Source organism: Tasmannia lanceolata, unplaced genomic scaffold (assembly GCF_043159265.1).
Source record: "Tasmannia lanceolata isolate RefF3 unplaced genomic scaffold, GAP_Taslan_0.1 ptg000018l, whole genome shotgun sequence".
Classification (NCBI taxonomy): domain Eukaryota; kingdom Viridiplantae; phylum Streptophyta; class Magnoliopsida; order Canellales; family Winteraceae; genus Tasmannia; species Tasmannia lanceolata.
The window spans coordinates 10,607,255-10,626,224 of NW_027518695.1; the positions used below are offsets into that span (position 1 = coordinate 10,607,255).

The 18,970-nt window shown below is 38.7% G+C and overlaps 2 protein-coding genes across 6 annotated transcripts; both read left to right on the plus strand.

The window, feature by feature from the left end:
• The first annotated feature begins 116 nt into the window (after positions 1-116).
• LOC143849433 (pumilio homolog 2-like) lies at positions 117-14,702 on the plus strand. 5 transcript variants are annotated; one of them, XM_077358433.1, is made up of 11 exons: positions 117-265; positions 353-1,303; positions 2,849-4,320; positions 4,433-4,574; positions 4,647-4,754; positions 4,907-5,119; positions 5,269-5,379; positions 6,599-6,793; positions 9,313-9,487; positions 11,928-12,071; positions 12,212-14,242. In XM_077358433.1, the coding sequence occupies exons 2-10, from the start codon at positions 665-667 to the stop codon at positions 11,966-11,968; spliced, it is 3,096 nt and encodes a 1,031-aa protein (XP_077214548.1). In that variant the 5' UTR covers positions 117-265; positions 353-664; the 3' UTR covers positions 11,969-12,071; positions 12,212-14,242. The 5 variants fall into 5 exon arrangements, with proteins under 5 accessions (XP_077214548.1, XP_077214549.1, XP_077214547.1 ...); XM_077358434.1 differs by having other exon boundaries at positions 156-482; positions 646-1,303; XM_077358437.1 differs by having other exon boundaries at positions 196-265; positions 646-1,303.
• A 2,427-nt stretch (positions 14,703-17,129) lies between these two features.
• LOC143849435 (transcription factor PCL1-like) lies at positions 17,130-18,685 on the plus strand. Its single transcript, XM_077358441.1, has one exon. The coding sequence runs from the start codon at positions 17,543-17,545 to the stop codon at positions 18,452-18,454; it is 912 nt and encodes a 303-aa protein (XP_077214556.1). The 5' UTR covers positions 17,130-17,542; the 3' UTR covers positions 18,455-18,685.
• The last annotated feature ends 285 nt before the right edge of the window (positions 18,686-18,970 follow it).

The following is an 18,970-nucleotide window of genomic DNA, read 5'->3' on the forward strand; positions in this document are numbered from 1 at the left end:
ATGCTACGGCGGGTGCGAATTTATCATCTCGCATTTGTTTAAACAGCATTTAAGACAAAATAAAACCCTAAGAGCAAATCTCATTACAAATTCCATCAGTGCCGTCCCTTTCATGATCTAACGGTTTAAATCTCCCAAACCTTTGTGCTTATCATCCTTCTCTCTTTTTCCCTGCATTTCTTTTGTACCTTCGAGCCAAAGCAGGCGCCACAGTAGAAAAATGGCAGAACTCATCTTCGATTCTCCACCTTTTCGACTTTAAACCGTAAAATTTTGTTACTTTCTTCTCGATCTTTCTGTTTCTGAACGAATTCGGACCTTCTTTGTGACTTGAGTTTCCGATTTGTTTTAGGTATTTTCTATGGGAAATCGATCTGAATCGCGGCTCTAATGATGAAAGATCGGATTTTTCTTAGCTCAAGAAGAGTATTGCACTAGCGGAATCGAGATTTGATCTTGTTTTCTAAACCTAGCTAAGAACAGTATTGCACTATCACAATCGAGATTTGATCTTATTTTCTAACCCTAGCTAAGAACTGTATTGCACCAGCACAATCGAGACTTGATCTTGTTTTGTAACCCTAGCTAAGAAGAGTATTACACCAGCATAATCGAGATTTATTCTTGTTTTCTCTCTCTTTTTAGGGTTTCTGTTCTTCGTGGAATGGTTACTGATAGTCCTTTAAAGATGTTGTCGATGCTTGGGAACAACGAAGGATCATATAGTGAAGATTTAGGGAAGGAGCTAGGGTTTCTGCTCAGAGAGCAAAGGCGCAAAGAGTCGATCGATCGAGAAAGAGAGCTGAATATTTACAGAAGCGGTTCTGCACCTCCGACTGTAGAAGGCTCGCTCTCTGCGGTCGGAGGACTATTCGGACATGGATCCGAGGCCACTTTTTCGGATTTTCCCGGCAGTAAAAACGGTAACGGATTTTTGTCTGAAGAGGAGCTCCGGTCTGATCCGGCCTATCCATCTTATTACTATTCGAATGTGAATCTGAATCCGCGGCTTCCACCGCCGGTTTTATCGAAGGAGGATTGGCGATTGGCACAGAGGTTGCAAGCTGGAGGTTCAGGTTTAGGAGGGATAGGAGACAGGAGGAAGGTGAATAAGGTGGATGATGGGGGTAGCAGGTCGTTGTTTTCGTTGCAGCCGGGATTTAATTCTCAGAAAGAAGAGTGTGAGGTGGATTCGAGGAAATCGCAGGGTTCTGAGTGGTTTGAGAGAGGAGGTGATGGGTTGATTGGGTTGTCGGGGTTGGCGCTTGGGGGCAGACAGAAGAGCTTCGCTGATATATTTCAGGTGATTTTGGACTTCGCTCAATCTCTCTCTGTATATATCTAAGCACTTTGATTGTTCTTTATACTTGTTTTTATGGGATGGTGAGAGTTTCATTGTTGTAAAAATTTTAATTTTTGGTAATAGAGCATCCTGTTTTTCTATTATTACACATATATTGATGCGTTTGTTGCTTCTTCTTCTTTTTTTCAGTTGAGGTGGAGATAATGTAATTCTTCTTGTTTAAGTAGTGCATTTAATTTAGAATCTGAATCTATTCTGCATTAGTCGTAGTCTTATTAGGTATGTTGATTTTAAGTTTACTTTTTATATATAAATTAAACACAATCTCAAAAAGAATTGAGGACTGCTGCTTGCAAATGAGCAAGCTTTTCTTTTCTGATATACTTGTTGTTGAGGAAAAACTGTTTTTCTGGTACAGAATCTGAAATTCTGAATCTATTCTGCATTAGTCTTAGTCCTAATTTTCACCCATCCTTTTCACCCATAATGTTCCTCCCATAGATCGTCCCACACCAACTTGATATCAGAGCAGCATATATCATGATCTTCCCATACCCTTCCTGCATAAGTTTGACTCAGATTCCTGATAAAAACATTGGGTTTAGGTAATTGCAGCTTCAGACAACATGACAGCATCTAATGTGATGTTGTATTTGTTTGTTTCTTGTTTTTGTTTTTGTTTTTTCTATTATTTTTGCTGGGAACGATCTTTTGAATGAAAAGTGACAGCTCAAAGTCATAGACCTTAATAACCTTAATGAAAAAGATGACAACTGTTGTCTTGGAAAGATTTAGAAAATCTGTGCAATGGATACCTTTCAGATTAGATGATACCCCTGTTTCTTTCTCATTAGTAGAAACCCTTTCCAAAACTATAAATGATTTGGGGAAATCATTTCAGCACTCCAACGTTTTGATAAAGATGCTCGGGGCATCTTGTCGTGTAGTATTTAAAGGGCTTGAAAGCACTTTTTGAGAACCGTAATATTCTACTGACAACCCATTAAATACTACACGACAAGATACGTCGCGCATCTTTATCAAACATGGGAGTGCTGAAATCATTGCCCATGATTTGGGTAAAAAACCTTTCCCAAACTGTACAAGCTTCTTCTTAAGCATACGGCCTTTTGGATGTATATGACGGGACTTGAACCCGGAACTAGTCAGTTGGAGTGGATGATTTCCTTGCTTGCAATAGGAGAAGAAGATCTTTCCCCAAACCATGCTTACGTTTTCAGCAGAATAGTACGTAAAGAAAGCAGGTGATATGAAATAACAATAGCTGACGCATTGGATGGACTCGAAGTAGTTGATATCATACCTTGTTCTTTCTATATCCCCCTCCCCCTAACCGAGACAGGAAATAAAATGCATGTAGGAATGAATTTGATTCCATTAGACATATTAGGTAAATTCTGTTTTTTCTCCATTTCCATATATTTTATACGGAATGTTGCTATTTGTTATTGTCAGTAAAGCATGATGTACATTTTGCAGACTATGTCTTATAGTTCTCTCATTGAAGGGTAATGTCAACTGCAGGATGATCTGGGGCGTGCAACTCCCATCTCAGGGCACCCATCTCGTCCCGCAAGCCGAAATGCCTTCGATGATGGTGTCCAAACATTAGGTTCTTCTGAAGCCCAGATTGCTCATTTACATCATGAGATGGGATCTGGTGCTAATGTTCAAAGTATGGCAGGGATGCAAAGTATTGGTGCATCAACTTCTCATACTTTTGCATCGGCTTTAGGCGCATCTCTGTCAAGAAGCACCACACCTGATCCACAGTTTGTGGCAAGGGCTCCTAGTCCTCGTCTACCACCTGTCGGAGGAAGACTTGGTCCTACAGATAAGAAAAGCATCAATGATTCAAGATCCTTTAATGGCTCCTCAAGTATCACTGAGTCTGCAGATCTGGTAGGTGCTCTGTCAGGCATGAACCTATCAGGAAATGGTGTGGTAGATGATGAAAATCATTTGCAGTCACAGATTCAACAGGAAATTGATGGTCACCAGGATTTCCTTTTTGATCTGCAAGGTGGTCAAAATCATATTAAGCAACATCCATACATGAAAAAATCTGAATCTGGAAAACTTTATCTTCCTTCTGTTCCTCAGTCGGCTAAGCCCCCATATACTGATTTTAATAAAAGCAATGGAACTATGAGTGACCAGAAAAATTCCCCTTTGATGGTTGATGGACAAGCAGAATTTCATAAACCCTCTATTTCTTCTACTAACTCGTATTCAGGAGGTTATACGGCTCATTATCAGCATGCAGATAGTGGAAATGGAACATTTGCAAACTATGGTTTGGGTGGGTACTCTATGGATCCATCATTACCGTCCATGATGGCCAGTCAACTTGGGACAGGCAATTTGCCTCCTTTGTTTGAAAATGTTGCGGCAGCATCTGCAATTGCCGGCCCTAACATTGACTCTAGAGCATTGGGAGCAGAATTGCAAAATCTCAATAGAATTGGGAATCAGGTGCCCATTATGGATCCTCTTTATATTCAGTATTTGCGGACAGCTGAGTACTCCGCACAAGTTGCCGCTAGCTTTAGTGATCCTTCCATGGACAGGAACTACATGGGCAGTAATTATATGGATTTACTTGGACTCCAGAAAGCGTACCTTGGGGCATTGCTTTCACCACAGAAATCTCAATATGACGTCCCCTTTCTAGGTAAATCTGGTAGTTTAAATCATGGTTACTATGGCAATCCTACTTTTGGTCTTGGCATGTCATACCCAGGTAGCCCCTTAGCAAGTCCTGTTATTCCTGCATCTCCTGTTGTACCTGGTAGTCCAATTAGACTCAATGACAGAAACATGCGTTTTCCTTCTGGCCTGAGAAACTTGGCTGGAGGTGTCATGGGTTCTTGGAATTCAGATAGTGCTGGTAGCTTAGATGAAAGTTTTGCATCCTCCTTGCTGGAGGAATTTAAAAGCAATAAGACCAAATGTTTTGAACTTTCAGAGATTGCTGGTCACGTTGTTGAGTTCAGGTACGTAGACCCTTTTAATGCTCTCTTTATTTAATGGCCCTTTTAATCTCTCTTCTCCCCTAATTTTATCCAAATATCTAAAGAATTTTTTTTCCAACTTTTCTGTGAGTAGTGCGGACCAGTATGGAAGCCGGTTCATTCAGCAAAAGCTTGAAACAGCCACAGCAGAAGAGAAGAATATGGTGTTCCAAGAAATCACTCCTCAAGCTTTTTCTTTGATGACTGATGTGTTTGGAAATTATGTTATCCAAAAGGTACCTTTCTTTGGTTCTTCAATACCATGGATTCATGACATCAATAGCTAATAATTTGTTCCCCCCCCTCAGTTTTTTGAACATGGATCTGCAAGCCAGAGAAGAGAACTGGCCAACAAGCTTACCGGGCATGTATTGACACTTAGCCTTCAAATGTATGGCTGTCGGGTGATTCAGAAGGTACTTTTGTTCTATGTGCCTTGAGTTATAGTTTTTGATTGTAACTCCAGCAAAAGTTGTTGCTTCTTATTGTACTTTCTAATGCTCACTAGCACAAGTTTATTACTTAAGCTGATTGTAACTCCAGTCTGTGTTGGAATTGAATGATGCAGGCAATTGAAGTAGTTGATTTGGACCAGCAGACTAAAATGGTTTCAGAGCTTGATGGTCATATCATGAGGTGTGTGCGTGACCAAAATGGGAACCATGTCATTCAGAAGTGTATCGAGTGCATCCCTCAAGACGCAATTCAGTTTATAATCTCATCATTCTACGACCAAGTTGTGACATTGTCCACCCACCCGTACGGCTGTCGTGTCATACAGGTTTTTGCACTTCCCTTATTCCGTTCTAATATTTATTCCTGTGTGTAGATTCTTTTTTTTTTGAAATGGGACCTGTGTGTAGATTCTAATCACTAATTTGATTGAGAGAAGCTTTAAAGACGTCCAACGGTTTGCATGTCATGTCTCAGAGGGTATTGGAGCACTGCGATGACCAAAAAACCCAACGTATCATGATGGATGAGATTTTGCAATGTGTTTGCATGTTGGCACAGGACCAATATGGGAATTATGTTGTTCAGGTTTGTGATAGATAATTTTCTTGGGATTTTAAATATACCCTCTAGAATTGCAATTATGCTCTTGCATCTATCGTAATGAAAGAAACATAAATCCATGGTTTTAGATTTCCACCAAAAATGGCACAAAACGACCGAAATATTTCCATTTCCATCCCTATTGAAAGACATACTGAAACCAAAACAGTTATCGAAATAACAACCATAAGTACATTAGTGATATACTATATCAATATGTGTTCCACAATTATATTTATATGAATTCATGTGAAATATGGTGTATGTATTATGTATAAATATTTATATGAATTACATGTGAAATGTGGTGTGTACTGAATTATTAGACATGCGGGACAGCGCATGTCACCAGGTGTTCTATTTTAAACCATTATGGATAGTTGCCTTGCTTATCTGATGGTTTCTAAGTGTATATTTGTGCTTATTCCAACATTTCTTAAAGTTTCATCTTAAAATTATACCATTTGCGTATGTTTCTTTACGTTTCTGTGGCTTTACATGATTTTCAGTGAAACGAAAACATTTTTGTTTCTGTGGTGATCTAAAGCGCAACAGAAACCATAATATATAACCTTGCATAAATCTCACGTATCTTCTCTTAATAAAATCATTACATAACAAAAAATTTCAAAATTTCCGACCCTTGTTCTTTAGAAATGAGCTTGTCCAAAAAATTTCCTTTCTGAACTAATAGGAATTATATTTTTAAGGTCCTTCAAAAAATTCTTCGTGGTAAGTCCTTAACATATGTTTTTAGTAACCAGAATAGACTGGCTGGTTCAACATGGAGCACTAGTTTAGCTGGTCCACTAGCCCCTAGAAACTGCTTTCCATGTTATCAGGGACCAGACAATTCCAGTTTGCATTGACCAGCTGGTTCTTCCCGGTTTATAAAGAAAAATCAGGTTTCTTATTTTTTTCAAATTGTTGATTATTTGGATTTTTACCCTATCTTGGTTTTCAAATAGCAGTATATACTATATACTAAAATCTGACATGTCAGATATCCATACCGGCCTATCATATATACCTTGAATGTATTACCATTAAACATATTACCTGTGCTCCACATATTTCCATGCTCACGAGTCACCCATTCCTTCATTGTTACTCGGTTTCTGAGGTGTGTCCATTACTGGCATTTCTCATTATTTATATGTGAAGGTGGAGTTCCGATTCTGATATATCACTTGGATTTCAACAGCACGTACTGGAGCATGGAAAGCCACATGAGCGATCTACCATAATCAAGAAATTAGCTGGACAGATAGTTAAGATGAGCCAACAGAAGTTTGCCTCAAATGTTGTTGAGAAGTGTTTAACTTTTGGTGGTCCTGTCGAACGTCAGATTTTGGTGAATGAGATGCTTGGCACCACTGATGAAAATGAGCCTTTGCAGGTTTGCCAGCTCTGCCTTTTATAATAAGCTTGACATTTATTTAATGATAGTTTGCATCCTTTATTTCCGTGGGATGGCATGCTAGCATTAAGCAAATTGGTGAGGTTACTCTGACCATAGTTTTAAATTTTGTCCGAAATCCGAAATTTCGGACCAAAATTTAGGATTTCGGTTGGACTGAAACTGAAATTTCGCGGAATCTCAAATTCTGGCTGAAATTTCCAAAATGAATAACTAATTATTATTTTTTATTTTGCCGGATTTTGGCCGAAATTGGTACTGGAACCGAAATTTAAAACCATGGCTATGACTAGATATGCATTTTCTGGCATCCAGAAAGTAACCTTGTTTTTTCCATTATAGTCACGAATTAATTTTTTCTTTGCTTGCACAGCATGTGCATGCGTATGCGCTCGTGCGTGTCCAAATAGTTTGTGGTACTGAAATTATGTATCTTGGACATATTCATACCTGTTGGTGTGGGCATGCAGTGTTTGGGCCTGGAAAGCTGGACATGTTAATGACATTTGATTCATTACTAAAAAGTTGTGATTATATACTATGGGCTAATCTTGTGCCAAACCGATGAAACAATGATGAAGGTTATACACTCATTCCCTTTGCTTTCCAGTAAAGAAGGAATAGGGGTTTTATTGGTATTTGAAGAAGATGCGATTAATTCAGTATTTTGCAATGCTATGATTAGCTTTGTCGTTACATCCATTTTTGGATATGTTTTTGTTGCCGGTCAAGCTGACAGATGAAAAAGGATTCCATCAGATCCAAAATTTAAGAAATACAGCCAAATTTAGAGATGGTAACACGTAAATTTTGGGTGTTAGAGGAACCAAAAATTTCACCATAGTAACGTAGCTGTTTCTACAAAATAGGTTCAAGGGAAAAGTGCCGATAAAATGTGACAGGAAAGAATAAAAGATAGATGAGACTTTCTTTGATTCACATGGTGTAGCTGACTGCCTGTTACAACCGTTTTATTTATTTATTTGAAATTTGAAAATTTTGGAAAAAGCACGGTGTCATAAATTTGACCAAGATACCTTTTAAATGTGCAATCCTTCCAGCTATAATGCATGGTAGTTATATGACTGCTAACATGTTATGTGACATGACTTTGGAACAGACTTTTTACTGACAACTCTTTTGGGGTAAAACATGGATTCCTACAAAATATAAATCAGCTTTTGTACAAGAAATTGCTGTCTAATTATGTTAGAACGGGGCAGGTTGCACGTTTATGACAGTCTATGTTGCCTTGGTGAAGATTCTCTTTTGATCGAACATTTACTTCCCTTGATACTGGTCGTAACAAGGATTAGAGTTTACAGCTTAAAGTAATCAGGTGTATAAGTGGAAGGGCACTGAGCCCCAATTCTCCATGAAGCTTCTGGAGTAGATTTCTGTTTTTTTCCCATTATTCATAAAAATAAGAAGAAATGCTCTTAGTGAATTTATAGTCTCAGGGACTATTTTATGATAATTTAAATGGAAATGGAATGTAAGAACTCTGAGTTCCAGTCATGTGAATGAGCAGTAGGCTAAAAAGTCATAGTGCTTACCTGTTTGATCAGTGAGAATGAGTTGGGTTTTCCAACTTGACTATTAAAAAACTTGACCATTCTCTTCCAACTTGACTATGCAAAAACTCAAGTTCGACTCAAACTCATTACTCCTGAAGGCTATTTTTAAAAACTAACTGGAAGATATGGGCATCGACAGTTTTAATGTGCTGTTCATAAACAACATAATTTAACTCGCCCAATGCCTCCTCATTTTTTGTGCATTCAAGTGGTAGAAATTGTCCTACAAATCTGTAAATAAGCTCTTTTGTTCTTTTCCCCTGGTCAGTACATGAACAATTTCTTTACAAGATCTTTAAGTCATATAGTCTTCATATTTACCTGGACAGCTGCAGACTAGTGTAGACAAACAGAAGGAACAGTTGATGAGTAGATGAGTGTAATTTAGTCTGAGGATAGTTTAGGGTGTAAAACTTCCGCCAAAAGACTCAAAACTAGATTTCCTTCAAAGGGCACTGAACTCAAAAGGAAATCATCATATTTCCCTTTTTAAGTGAATAGTAATGGCATCCTTCAAATTCTAATTTGAAGTATCTCAATTCTAATCTGTAGCAGGCATACCAAAATTTAAATTGAAGTTTCACCAGTAAAGTAGAGAGTCCTAATCCATTTGGTTTCTTTGTAATGCTTCTAAATTCTCATTGATTGGACTATTTTATCAGTATCCATTGGCTCAAGATCCCAAATTGGGTTCTATATAATGCTTCTTTTTGAACGACATTGTTTCTAGTTCCTTTTTTATTCGACTCTTTTGTATGTGTTCATTTATACAGTCAATATAAATTGGGCTCTTTGTAATGCTTGTAGGTTTATGGGAAAAAAGAGGTAACTATTGTAGGTTTACTTATTTACTTTTTTTACCCCTGTATCCATTGACTAACATCATGACTCATTTCCCTGTCCATATGAATGGAATATCAGGCAATGATGAAGGATCAGTTTGCTAACTATGTAGTACAGAAAGTCCTAGAAACTTGCGATGACCAGCAACGTGAGCTGATCCTTTCACGAATAAAAGTTCATTTGAATGCCTTGAAGAAGTACACTTATGGAAAGCATATAGTTGCACGTGTAGAGAAGCTTGTTGCAGCTGGGGGTACAGAATTTCTTCCCGTGCTATTTCACTCTTTTATCAGTACTATCTGTGCTCTGTTTCTTTTGTGATGAGAAAACATCATATTTTTGCAATTAGTTTCACAATCTAATTGCAGGGGGGGCACCATTGGAAGTCTTAAGAATTTTCAATATGCTGATGAATGCTATAAGTGGGTGATACAAACAAATGTTTCCTTTTTTTTCTTAGGATTTTGGATTTAGTGGACTGATTTTCCCTTTTTTTAGAATGTTGAATTGAGTAGGTTGTTAGTTCGTAAGTTTATTTTTTTTAGCGTAATATTGCTATGTCTATCAATTTTCTACTTGGTAGGGGATCTTTAGTTGTCGGAGAATAAAGATATATAAAATATCTATGTAACATGAGAAGGCAACTTGAATACAAAATTTGTTTTTGTGTGTCACCACACCTAGGAGGTACTTTTCCCATCCTAGAAGTGGGAGTCTTATCTTCTTTCTTTCCATCTTCCGCCATTTACCTCTTTCTTACGAACCGGATTCTAAGTTCGGTTATGGTGATGGTTCAAGCACAAGATTGCAAGATTCAAGGACAATAGAGCTGGGTATCAAGTTTATCATGGATAACTAGGAAATAGGCACCTGCATATATGAGTTGAATAATCGGATGTTAATATGAGGTATGTATATGACTATTTAAAAAATATATATGAGGTAGGGAAAAGGTTACGAGCTTTTTTTGAATCTGGTGGTATTCGGAGATTACTTTTATGGGAAGAGAATGAAAGAGATTAGAAGTAGAGAAAGGGAACTAGGATGGAGGACTGATGTCCCTTAGAGATAGAGCAATGGCTGACAATCAATCTTGGGAGTATAAACTCAATTTTATTCAACCATATCATGCATAGCTATGGCCATGGCCCTTTATAATTTATAGATATTTCAAATCCCATGAAATTCATGATTCGGAGAGTATTATGACTCAACCTCGCTCAAATCAAGTTGTAAACCCCAATTCCTACCCGTACTAGCACTCCTATGAACTTAAATCAAGTTGTAAACCCCAATTCCTACCCGCACTAGCACTCCTACGAACTTAAGACCTTTTTATGGATTGCCAATAAAAAAATTTATGGACTTTCCTCAAAATAAATTCTTAACACTCTAAGGACTGACATTTTGTACCAATAGTAACAAGACACCTGTCAAATGACTTAGTAAGCTCCTAATGACTTAAGAAGTGCCATTACATGAACTATATCTAAACTTACTACAAATAAACTAGGAATCCCTTGTGTTGCAAGCCCTTGTGGTTACTTAACAATTTAAGTGATTAATTTAAAATGACTCAAATATCCCTCTCACTTATGATTTTTGTAATAAACATGTGGACCTCATTTTAAGCTCTTACAACTAAAAGAAAACCAAGTGATATTGGTAGGAAAAGACTGTGGTACCTAGATAAATTCTAGGTTAAGAAACCAAGTGATATTTGAGGGAAAAGACCGTTTTACCCCTCCTATAACTTGAGAAAATTAAAAAATACACATAAAAATTAGAATATGGGCCCTAGGATTGTCCCGATCATACTTCCTCAGTTGAAAAGATTCAAACCCATCAAACATAATGATTGGCATGACGGGTGCGGGTCCTTCAATTAGAATCTTCACACGTTTCGCATACGGTTGTCCTTTCCAAGGATCAAGTACTTCCAAAACGCATTTAGCTTTGGGCTGTCATATCGTTGGTTTGAAGTTATGTGATCACCGGGTGCGCTTTTGATGGATTCCTTATATCATGGCAGTTTAGGCAGAAAGAAACTTAGGTCCTTTGCTTCATTATGTTTGTAGACGATGAAATAGTAAAAATTTGCAAGAAGTCCAAATACTATGGTTGGTGACTCTATTGAGCGCCGACAGAAGTGTCATCTTGGATCAGCATGCAAGCTTTTCCTGGTAAGTATGCCGAATGATTCGCCTCTTCTAGACCTGTTGGATAAAACTTGTTGCTCTTTTGATCCCCATAGTGTTCATGGGCTAATTTCTAGCAGAACCAACTCTGAAGGATGATGGCCCCTTTATGAATCCTTAAGTATCATGAGCAAGCCACATACTGTTGTAATTGTTGTTGGAACACTATTGCGGCTCTCTTTTGTTGCTTTAAGTTAAGTGATGGTCGCATCGCCAATCCTCTCATGCAAGCTTAGATCTAGATTACTGAAGAAAACTGCCTCTTGTGTACTTGACCAACAGCGCTTGCTAAATTTTCTGGATCTTGAACCTGTCATATAGTTGCATTGCATGAGCTTTGGATTTCTTGGCTTTATCCTCTTGAATCATTCTTCCTACTAGTATTTTACATTGCTGAAAAGTTTTCGGAGCAACTTTTCTAAAAATTGATCCATCATATAATCCAATGAATGTCAAATTGTATTCTCATTATGTCCATTTCTACTTCAATGTTAGCCACTACTCCAAGGCATGTTCGAACGAAGTTATCCGAGTAATGCAAATCATTCGGTCATCAGCCCGGATTATGCCGCTATAAATATGTCTCCAACACTTCTACCCAACCAAGACATTATCGTTCATTAACTCCATAAAATCATGGTATGTCTCTAATGTTCATGGTGTATTGATTATGATCCTTAATCTCAGATCTTCCTGCCATGATCTACCATTCTGATAAGCCATTCGAACTTGGGACCTATAGCTCTAATACTAAATTGATGCGAATCTGAGGCTTGCAGCTATCATGAAGGTTCTATAAATGTATGAGGTCATATAGAAAATTGGACCAGTAGCGCAAAGGTTGGAGCTTCATGGAGTGTGAAAAATTAATCCAGTCCTTCATGTGTCTTACCTCAATAAAAGGCTGGGACAGCATGTGATCTCATCAAATGATCTTCCCCTCATTTAATGATCAAGGTTCAATAAGGTTAGATCCAATTCGATTTTGGATCCTCGAATGGTTAAAGCGCAATAATCTAGCGGTAGCAGAGTTACATGTTCATTGGTTCAACTTTTTTCCAGAAGATACTATGTGGGAAGTTTTGCATTAGATTCGCCGGCAATTTCAAATTTCCAACCTTGAGGACGAGGCTGTTCTTCAAGGAGGGTGTGATGATACACAAGGTTTCCCTGTTTTTTAGGATCTTAGATTGAGTAGGTTGGGTTTCCTATATTTTATGGTCATGAATTGAGTAAGGTAGCTGCTAGTTGCTAAGTTTATTGATTTGCGTCTATTGCTATGTTAATCAGTTTTCTTGTTGCTGGAAGATATTTGGCTGTTGGAGACTAAGAATATAAAACATCCACCATTAAAAAAAAAGAATATAAAATAGCTATGTAACACAATCGATGGAAACTGAAGTTCTACTTTGTGGGCTACCGCATGCAGGTGTCTCTCTCTCTCTCTCTCTCTCTCTCTCTCTCTCAGTGGGGACTTCCGATTTCGGCTTCCCTTTCCTATTTCTTTTTTTGAATGGTAGCAATTTTCATTCAAAGCGAGAATTCAGATCGAGATGGTCGATACAAATGCCGAAGAAGCAAAACAAAGGAAAATTACAGCAAACATATCTGTGAAACCATATCAAGAAAACATAGTGAGGATCTTAAAGGAGGAGGTAATCCAACAAACTCCAATCCCTTCTTGGACACCCCTTCTTTGGCAAGCCTGTCAGTACCCTATTAGCAGACCGCCTAATGTGTCAGAAACTACAGACGCTTCTCCCACCCAATCTTGAATTTCATCAAAGTACAGAGCTAATCTCCACGGGTAAACATGGGAGCCTCTAAGCATCGAATCACATTGAGGGTGTCCCCTTCTACCACCACTTTATGTAGAGATTCTTTGTTAATAAGCTTTATGCTCTGGTGCACTGCACGCACCTCTGCTCCGCTGGAGTCCGTGACACCTATGAGACCCGAAAAAGCCCAAGTGACTGCTTCCAACTCATCTCTTAGAACACGCCCAATACCGGCAGGGCTGGGTTACCCATGCTAGACCCATCAAGATTGAGCTTCAATAGCCTTGGGAGGGGCCTTCCATTCCCGCAGAATGGTGGGACGCTGCTCTGAGCTAAAACAAGAGGACTTCCCTTTTCTCTGCATCATTTCATACCACTAGCCTCTTCCTACAAATGGATTAAAATTATGGTACCAAATTTGTAATATATGATGAGGACATGTTGGGAAATTTGAATCGATAAATAAATAGATCCGAATTTGGGAGCCCAATGGTGTTCCATTTGGAAACTAACTTGTATGCAGACTTATCACTTATTTCAGATTTCTTATAAACAATTAGGGGCCGTTTGGATACGCGGATTTTAGAATCTAAGTTTTTAGTTTGAAAATAGTGTAAAAGAGGGTTCATGATCAAGCTGCTGTATGTTGTCCTGACAGCGTTTCTTGGATTTTAAGCGAGAAATTCAGGTTTTAAAAATCTCTCCTACATCCTAAGATTTCTAAAACCTCGAAATGTGGGAGGATCTTGTACTCTCTTGCTGACAGGAAGAAGGGCGAGAAGTCAAAAAACGACGGCTGGTCCGCCTCTTCTTGTCTCTTAGCTACAATTTTGAAGAAATCCCGGATTCTAAAATCCGTGTATCCAAACGGCCCCTTAGTTTTTCCACATTCTATGTATAATGGTTAAAACGAAATGCAATTCAGTACAAACTCAAATACTTTAGGTGAATTCCGATTTGGCCCTCTACGAATTTGTATTGTACGTTGCAATTAATGTAGGGAAATGATATATTCGGCCCTTTTTCTTACTCGGGCCACCCGCTTGTAATGTAAATGTTTTTTTTTCTTTGAATCTGTATTTCAACGATTCTAATACAGCTTGTTGCTTGCAGAAAGGAGAATCGGACTTCAGTCTTCATACCCTTCTTAGATGGCATAGGAAAGAAACTTGTTGTACAGCTAACTGAGGCGAGTATGAGCTTTCTCTTTCTCTCTCTTTCTATCTATCTATTCGGACAGGTACAAGCTGAATTTGAAATAAGTCTGGGGTTGCTTGTACTGAAAATTGTACATTGTGTAGTTTGAGGGTAATACTAAAATTAGGCAAAGGCTGAGGCTCAGATGATGGTGTGCAGAGAAGACACCTGTCTGTACAAGTTTCTAAGGTGTAAAAAGGAAAAAGGAGGTAAAGAATATTTTAACTTGACTGTACAAATGTTGCCATGTTGAGAGTTGTTAATTATTTAGGTGAGGCAAGGAAAATTTTCTCCATGGGATTGATTTTCTCAAGTTCTTGAATTACTTTTTTATATCATGGCTTGGTCAAGACTTCATTTGAGCCCATAAACTATAATAAAAAAATGCATTATCCCTGTTTTAACAGTTGTGTTAAGTTTTATGTAGCAATTATTATTATTTTTTTGATAGACAGACTGGGGTTAGGCAAGACCCCTACCAGAATGAATAAGAAAACATAAGATAACACGATTACATCCGAATATAGCAGCAACCCTCACTGTCTTTTTTTTATTAAATCAACGAGGGGTGAGGGGATAGAATGCAAGTCTATATCTTTCCCTTCAACTGGGCACTCATTTTTGGACAAATAATCTGCGGCTCCATTTGCTTCACGCCATGTGTGGGTGAGGGTGATCTTCCATTCACTGAATTCTTCCAGAACAGGTGATTCTCTCTCGACCACGGGCACTTATATTCTCCCGTCACTACCTTTACTGCCACTAAGGAATCAGCCTCAACCCAAATATTTGTATTCTGTTTTTTCTTTTCCTTCCTCAATAGCGTCCATTTCGAGCTCATGAATCGGAGCATTCATGGTATTGTTTCGGAGGATACCCCAATACCGCTACATTACTAGATAAGGATGTGTCTGTGTTTAGCTTTACATAGGCCTCTTTCGATCTCTGCCATTTGCATGTTTGCAGGACATTTGTGGGCTGAAATAGCGGGAGTGAAGAATGTCATGATCAAAGAAGGGACACATATTTTAGCATGGCTAACCAAGACATTTTATGAGCTTCACCATTCTGCTTATTGAGATGTTGGTTTATATTTATCATACCAGGTTGCCCGAAGTACCTGTTCAGTATACATGACATGATTGTCTCCTAAAATATGTAGAAACCCTTCTGAGTTCTGAGCATTGCCATGTTGCTCGTGCTAGTTTGTTCCAAAACTTCCCAGGCATCACTGCGACTCTCCTAAGTCTGCTCCAACCTTGGCCGTGTTCTTGTCCGTGCCTAACAAAGTCAATCAGAACTCCCTCGGCTTTGTTTATTTGTTCTTTGATCTCGACTGGACTTTATCGAAGCCAAAGAGGGCCTTTGAGTGATGGGGTAACATTGCTCTTTTAGGAATGAATCCCTCCACTTAGATTAGTAGGATAGGAGTAGGATGTTAGCTTATTCGACCATTCTCTACCCGCTTTTTTTTTTTTTTTTTTCTTTTTTTATGGTGAATGAGAAACAAAAAATCCAATGAATGCAGTCCGGCAACCCACATTTCTTCCGTTTCTAACATTTGTGCGGCTAAAAAGAATGAGAAAATATGAGATTTTCCAATGTGCAGCTGGAAAATGAGATTTTCTGAAGCTATTGGAGGTTCTTCTGAAGGTATCATCGAACCATTTCGGGTGCGGTGAATTAGAAACCCCCGTTTCTGTGGATTCTCTCAATTTTTATTTTTTATTTTGCCATTAATGTATGCCGAATAATGAGATTTTCGGAAGCGACTATGATCCGCTTCGGGAGATTCTCATTTTCCCATTTCCTATCTCTTCATGTAAGAATGAGAAGCCTCGCGGAACACGTCAACACTTGAAATGACAAAACAATTTGTTTGGTTCTGCCTGTTGGTCTGGAACTTGAAATGTCTGGAACTTGAAATGACAGAGCAATTTGTGTGGTTCTGCGTGTTGGGGTATGATTCTAAACTTGATGACAAGGGCTGTTTGCTTGGCCCACTCTAGACAACCCCATTTTTGCCTCACTGGCTAACTTTGTGCTATTCAGCTAGTAAAGGAGATTCTACCTGTTTACACTGATGGGGCCGATCACATGGAAGCTCAATCAAGCTGGAGGGGTCAGGTGCTATCGAAGCAATTGGGGATCCCAGTGAGAAGAAGTCATTCAGATAAGTTGGAATGCTCAGGGTGTGTTAGGCAAGGCTTCTCATTCTCTGAGGAAACAACTCCAAGTCGCTCCACAAAATCTCATCTTTCAACATCAAAATCACGACCGAGGTGCCTCCCCGTTTCTCCCTCTCGCAAGATTAAACGGGTGGAAACAGATAAATGAGAATATGTGGAAGGGACTCTGAACGCTCCTCAAAATCTCATCCTTTGACGATAAAATCATGACCATGGTGCCAAATTCGTTTAAGATTATGACAATAGATTGTGAATCCAAAACCCAATTATTGGACTCAAAATTATGTTTTGTTTTGATTCCGATAATTGGTTTTGGACTCATAATCAGTCGGCATAATCTGAAACGAACAAGGTCTTAAGATTATGACAACCAATTGCGAGTGCCAAACTGATTAAATGACTCAAGATGATGTTTAAATTAGAGCCCAATAATTGGTTTAGCACTCACAATCGGTTGTCATAATCTTAAAGCTTAAAGTGACTCATTCGTGCGCTCTTTCTTGTTTTCCCGTTTTGCATGCAGACGATTAACATGAAAAAGTAACAAAAATTAAAGAAAGACAAAAACCAAAGGCGGCAGTGTCAAGTGCGTGTGATGAAAATGGAAGTGGTAGTAGCAGGAGAAAAAAGAGACAAAAATCCACATTGGAAAGGAAAGGCTGATAAAAAAACATAAAAATGGGAAGAAAAGGACAAGCGAATCAAATATATGATGCTAAGGCCTCCACGTAATCCAATTGGGACAGGGTCAATCTGAATCAAAACATTGCACTTTTTTCTCTCCCTTATTTTAAAATAACCAAAATCTAAAAACAACCCCCTTTTTTAATACTCACACCCCCCTTCCCCTCAAATCTCACTACCTCTCTCTTCAAAATATCTAACATCACTTTCCCCTGTAAATATCCTCTCTCTTTCTCTCTCTGATTTAGGGTTTCTTTTCTTAATGGCGGAAGAAGAGGAGAGAACCAATTACAGAGAAGAAGAACGTGTGATGGAGTGGGAGATCGGGTTACCAGAAGATGATCTGATCCCATTATCTCAACCGTTGATTCCTCCTAATCTCGCATCGGCTTTTCGTATAAGACCTGAGCCTCATCGGACCATGCTCGAGGTGAACCGAGCTTCGCGAAACACATTCTCGATCCTCCGTCAACAAAACCCATCAAATTTCAATCTCAAATCCCTCCCTTCTTTCAAAGAAAAGCCTAATCAAGATAATGCTTTGGTTCAAGAATCAGAGGAGGTTAGGACGGAATCTCAAAAGGGACGAAGATTTGAAAACTTAGAGGATATTGATTCTGAATTACAAATCACAGAGAATTCAATTGATGATTCCTCTACACGGGCCCTAAAACGCCCTAGGCTTGTTTGGACTCCACAGCTTCATAAGAGATTTATTGATGTGGTTTCACATTTAGGGGTTAAAAACGCGGTTCCTAAGACAATTATGCAGATGATGAATGTGGAGGGATTGACTAGAGAGAATGTCGCGAGTCATCTACAGAAGTATAGATTGTACCTTAAGAGGATGCAGGGGTTATCGGACGAGGGACCGTCTTCGTCTGATCAGCTCTTTTCTTCGACCCCTTTGCCGCAGAACTTGCAAGAGTCTAGAGGGCAAGTGGCAATTCCTATGCCTTATGGGGCACCATTGATTCCGATTCCAATGCCAATGCCAATGCCTGTTCTAGGCGCGGGTCCTATGCCGATTAATAATCCAGCTGTGGCTTATCATGGGTTTGGTTCGCATCCTTATGGGATGTTTAGAGAGCAGCAGAGAGATTGGTCTGGGAATAGTTTTGTATCGCATCCTTATAATATGTCGTTTCCTCATGTTACTGCAAGTGATAAATAGATTTTGTTTGTTTTGCCAATTGCCATCGATACCCATGTAAGAGGTATGGTTCTTCATCTTCTTCTGCTTTTGTTTTTCTTCTTTGTAACCTTATTTGTGTAATAATACTACATACTCTAGTTAAGGCAGTTTTCAAGTTTGAGTTTCTCCTTTCCAAAAGAAGGGAGTTGTGGCCTCATTGTAACATCAACAATTTGTAAATCAAATCAAAATGAAGAAGCAAATTTTTGACCTCTGATGCTCTTCAATGATGGTTTATTCATCAGGACTGCATCACCCTCCGAACGTATCCTACATTAAACTCCCCTATGGTCTTATAGGATTAAATGTAGAATACTTCAAACTTCTGATTATGCTGATAACTCATCACAGAAATGACCAGTTAAATAGCAGTGTTGACTATAATGTTCTATATGGCATGAAGTAAATTCATTCCATATCAAAGCTAAGACTCCATATCAAATCACACAATTTACAATTAGATATATGATGACCCTGAGTATTTTCTTGGAGTCG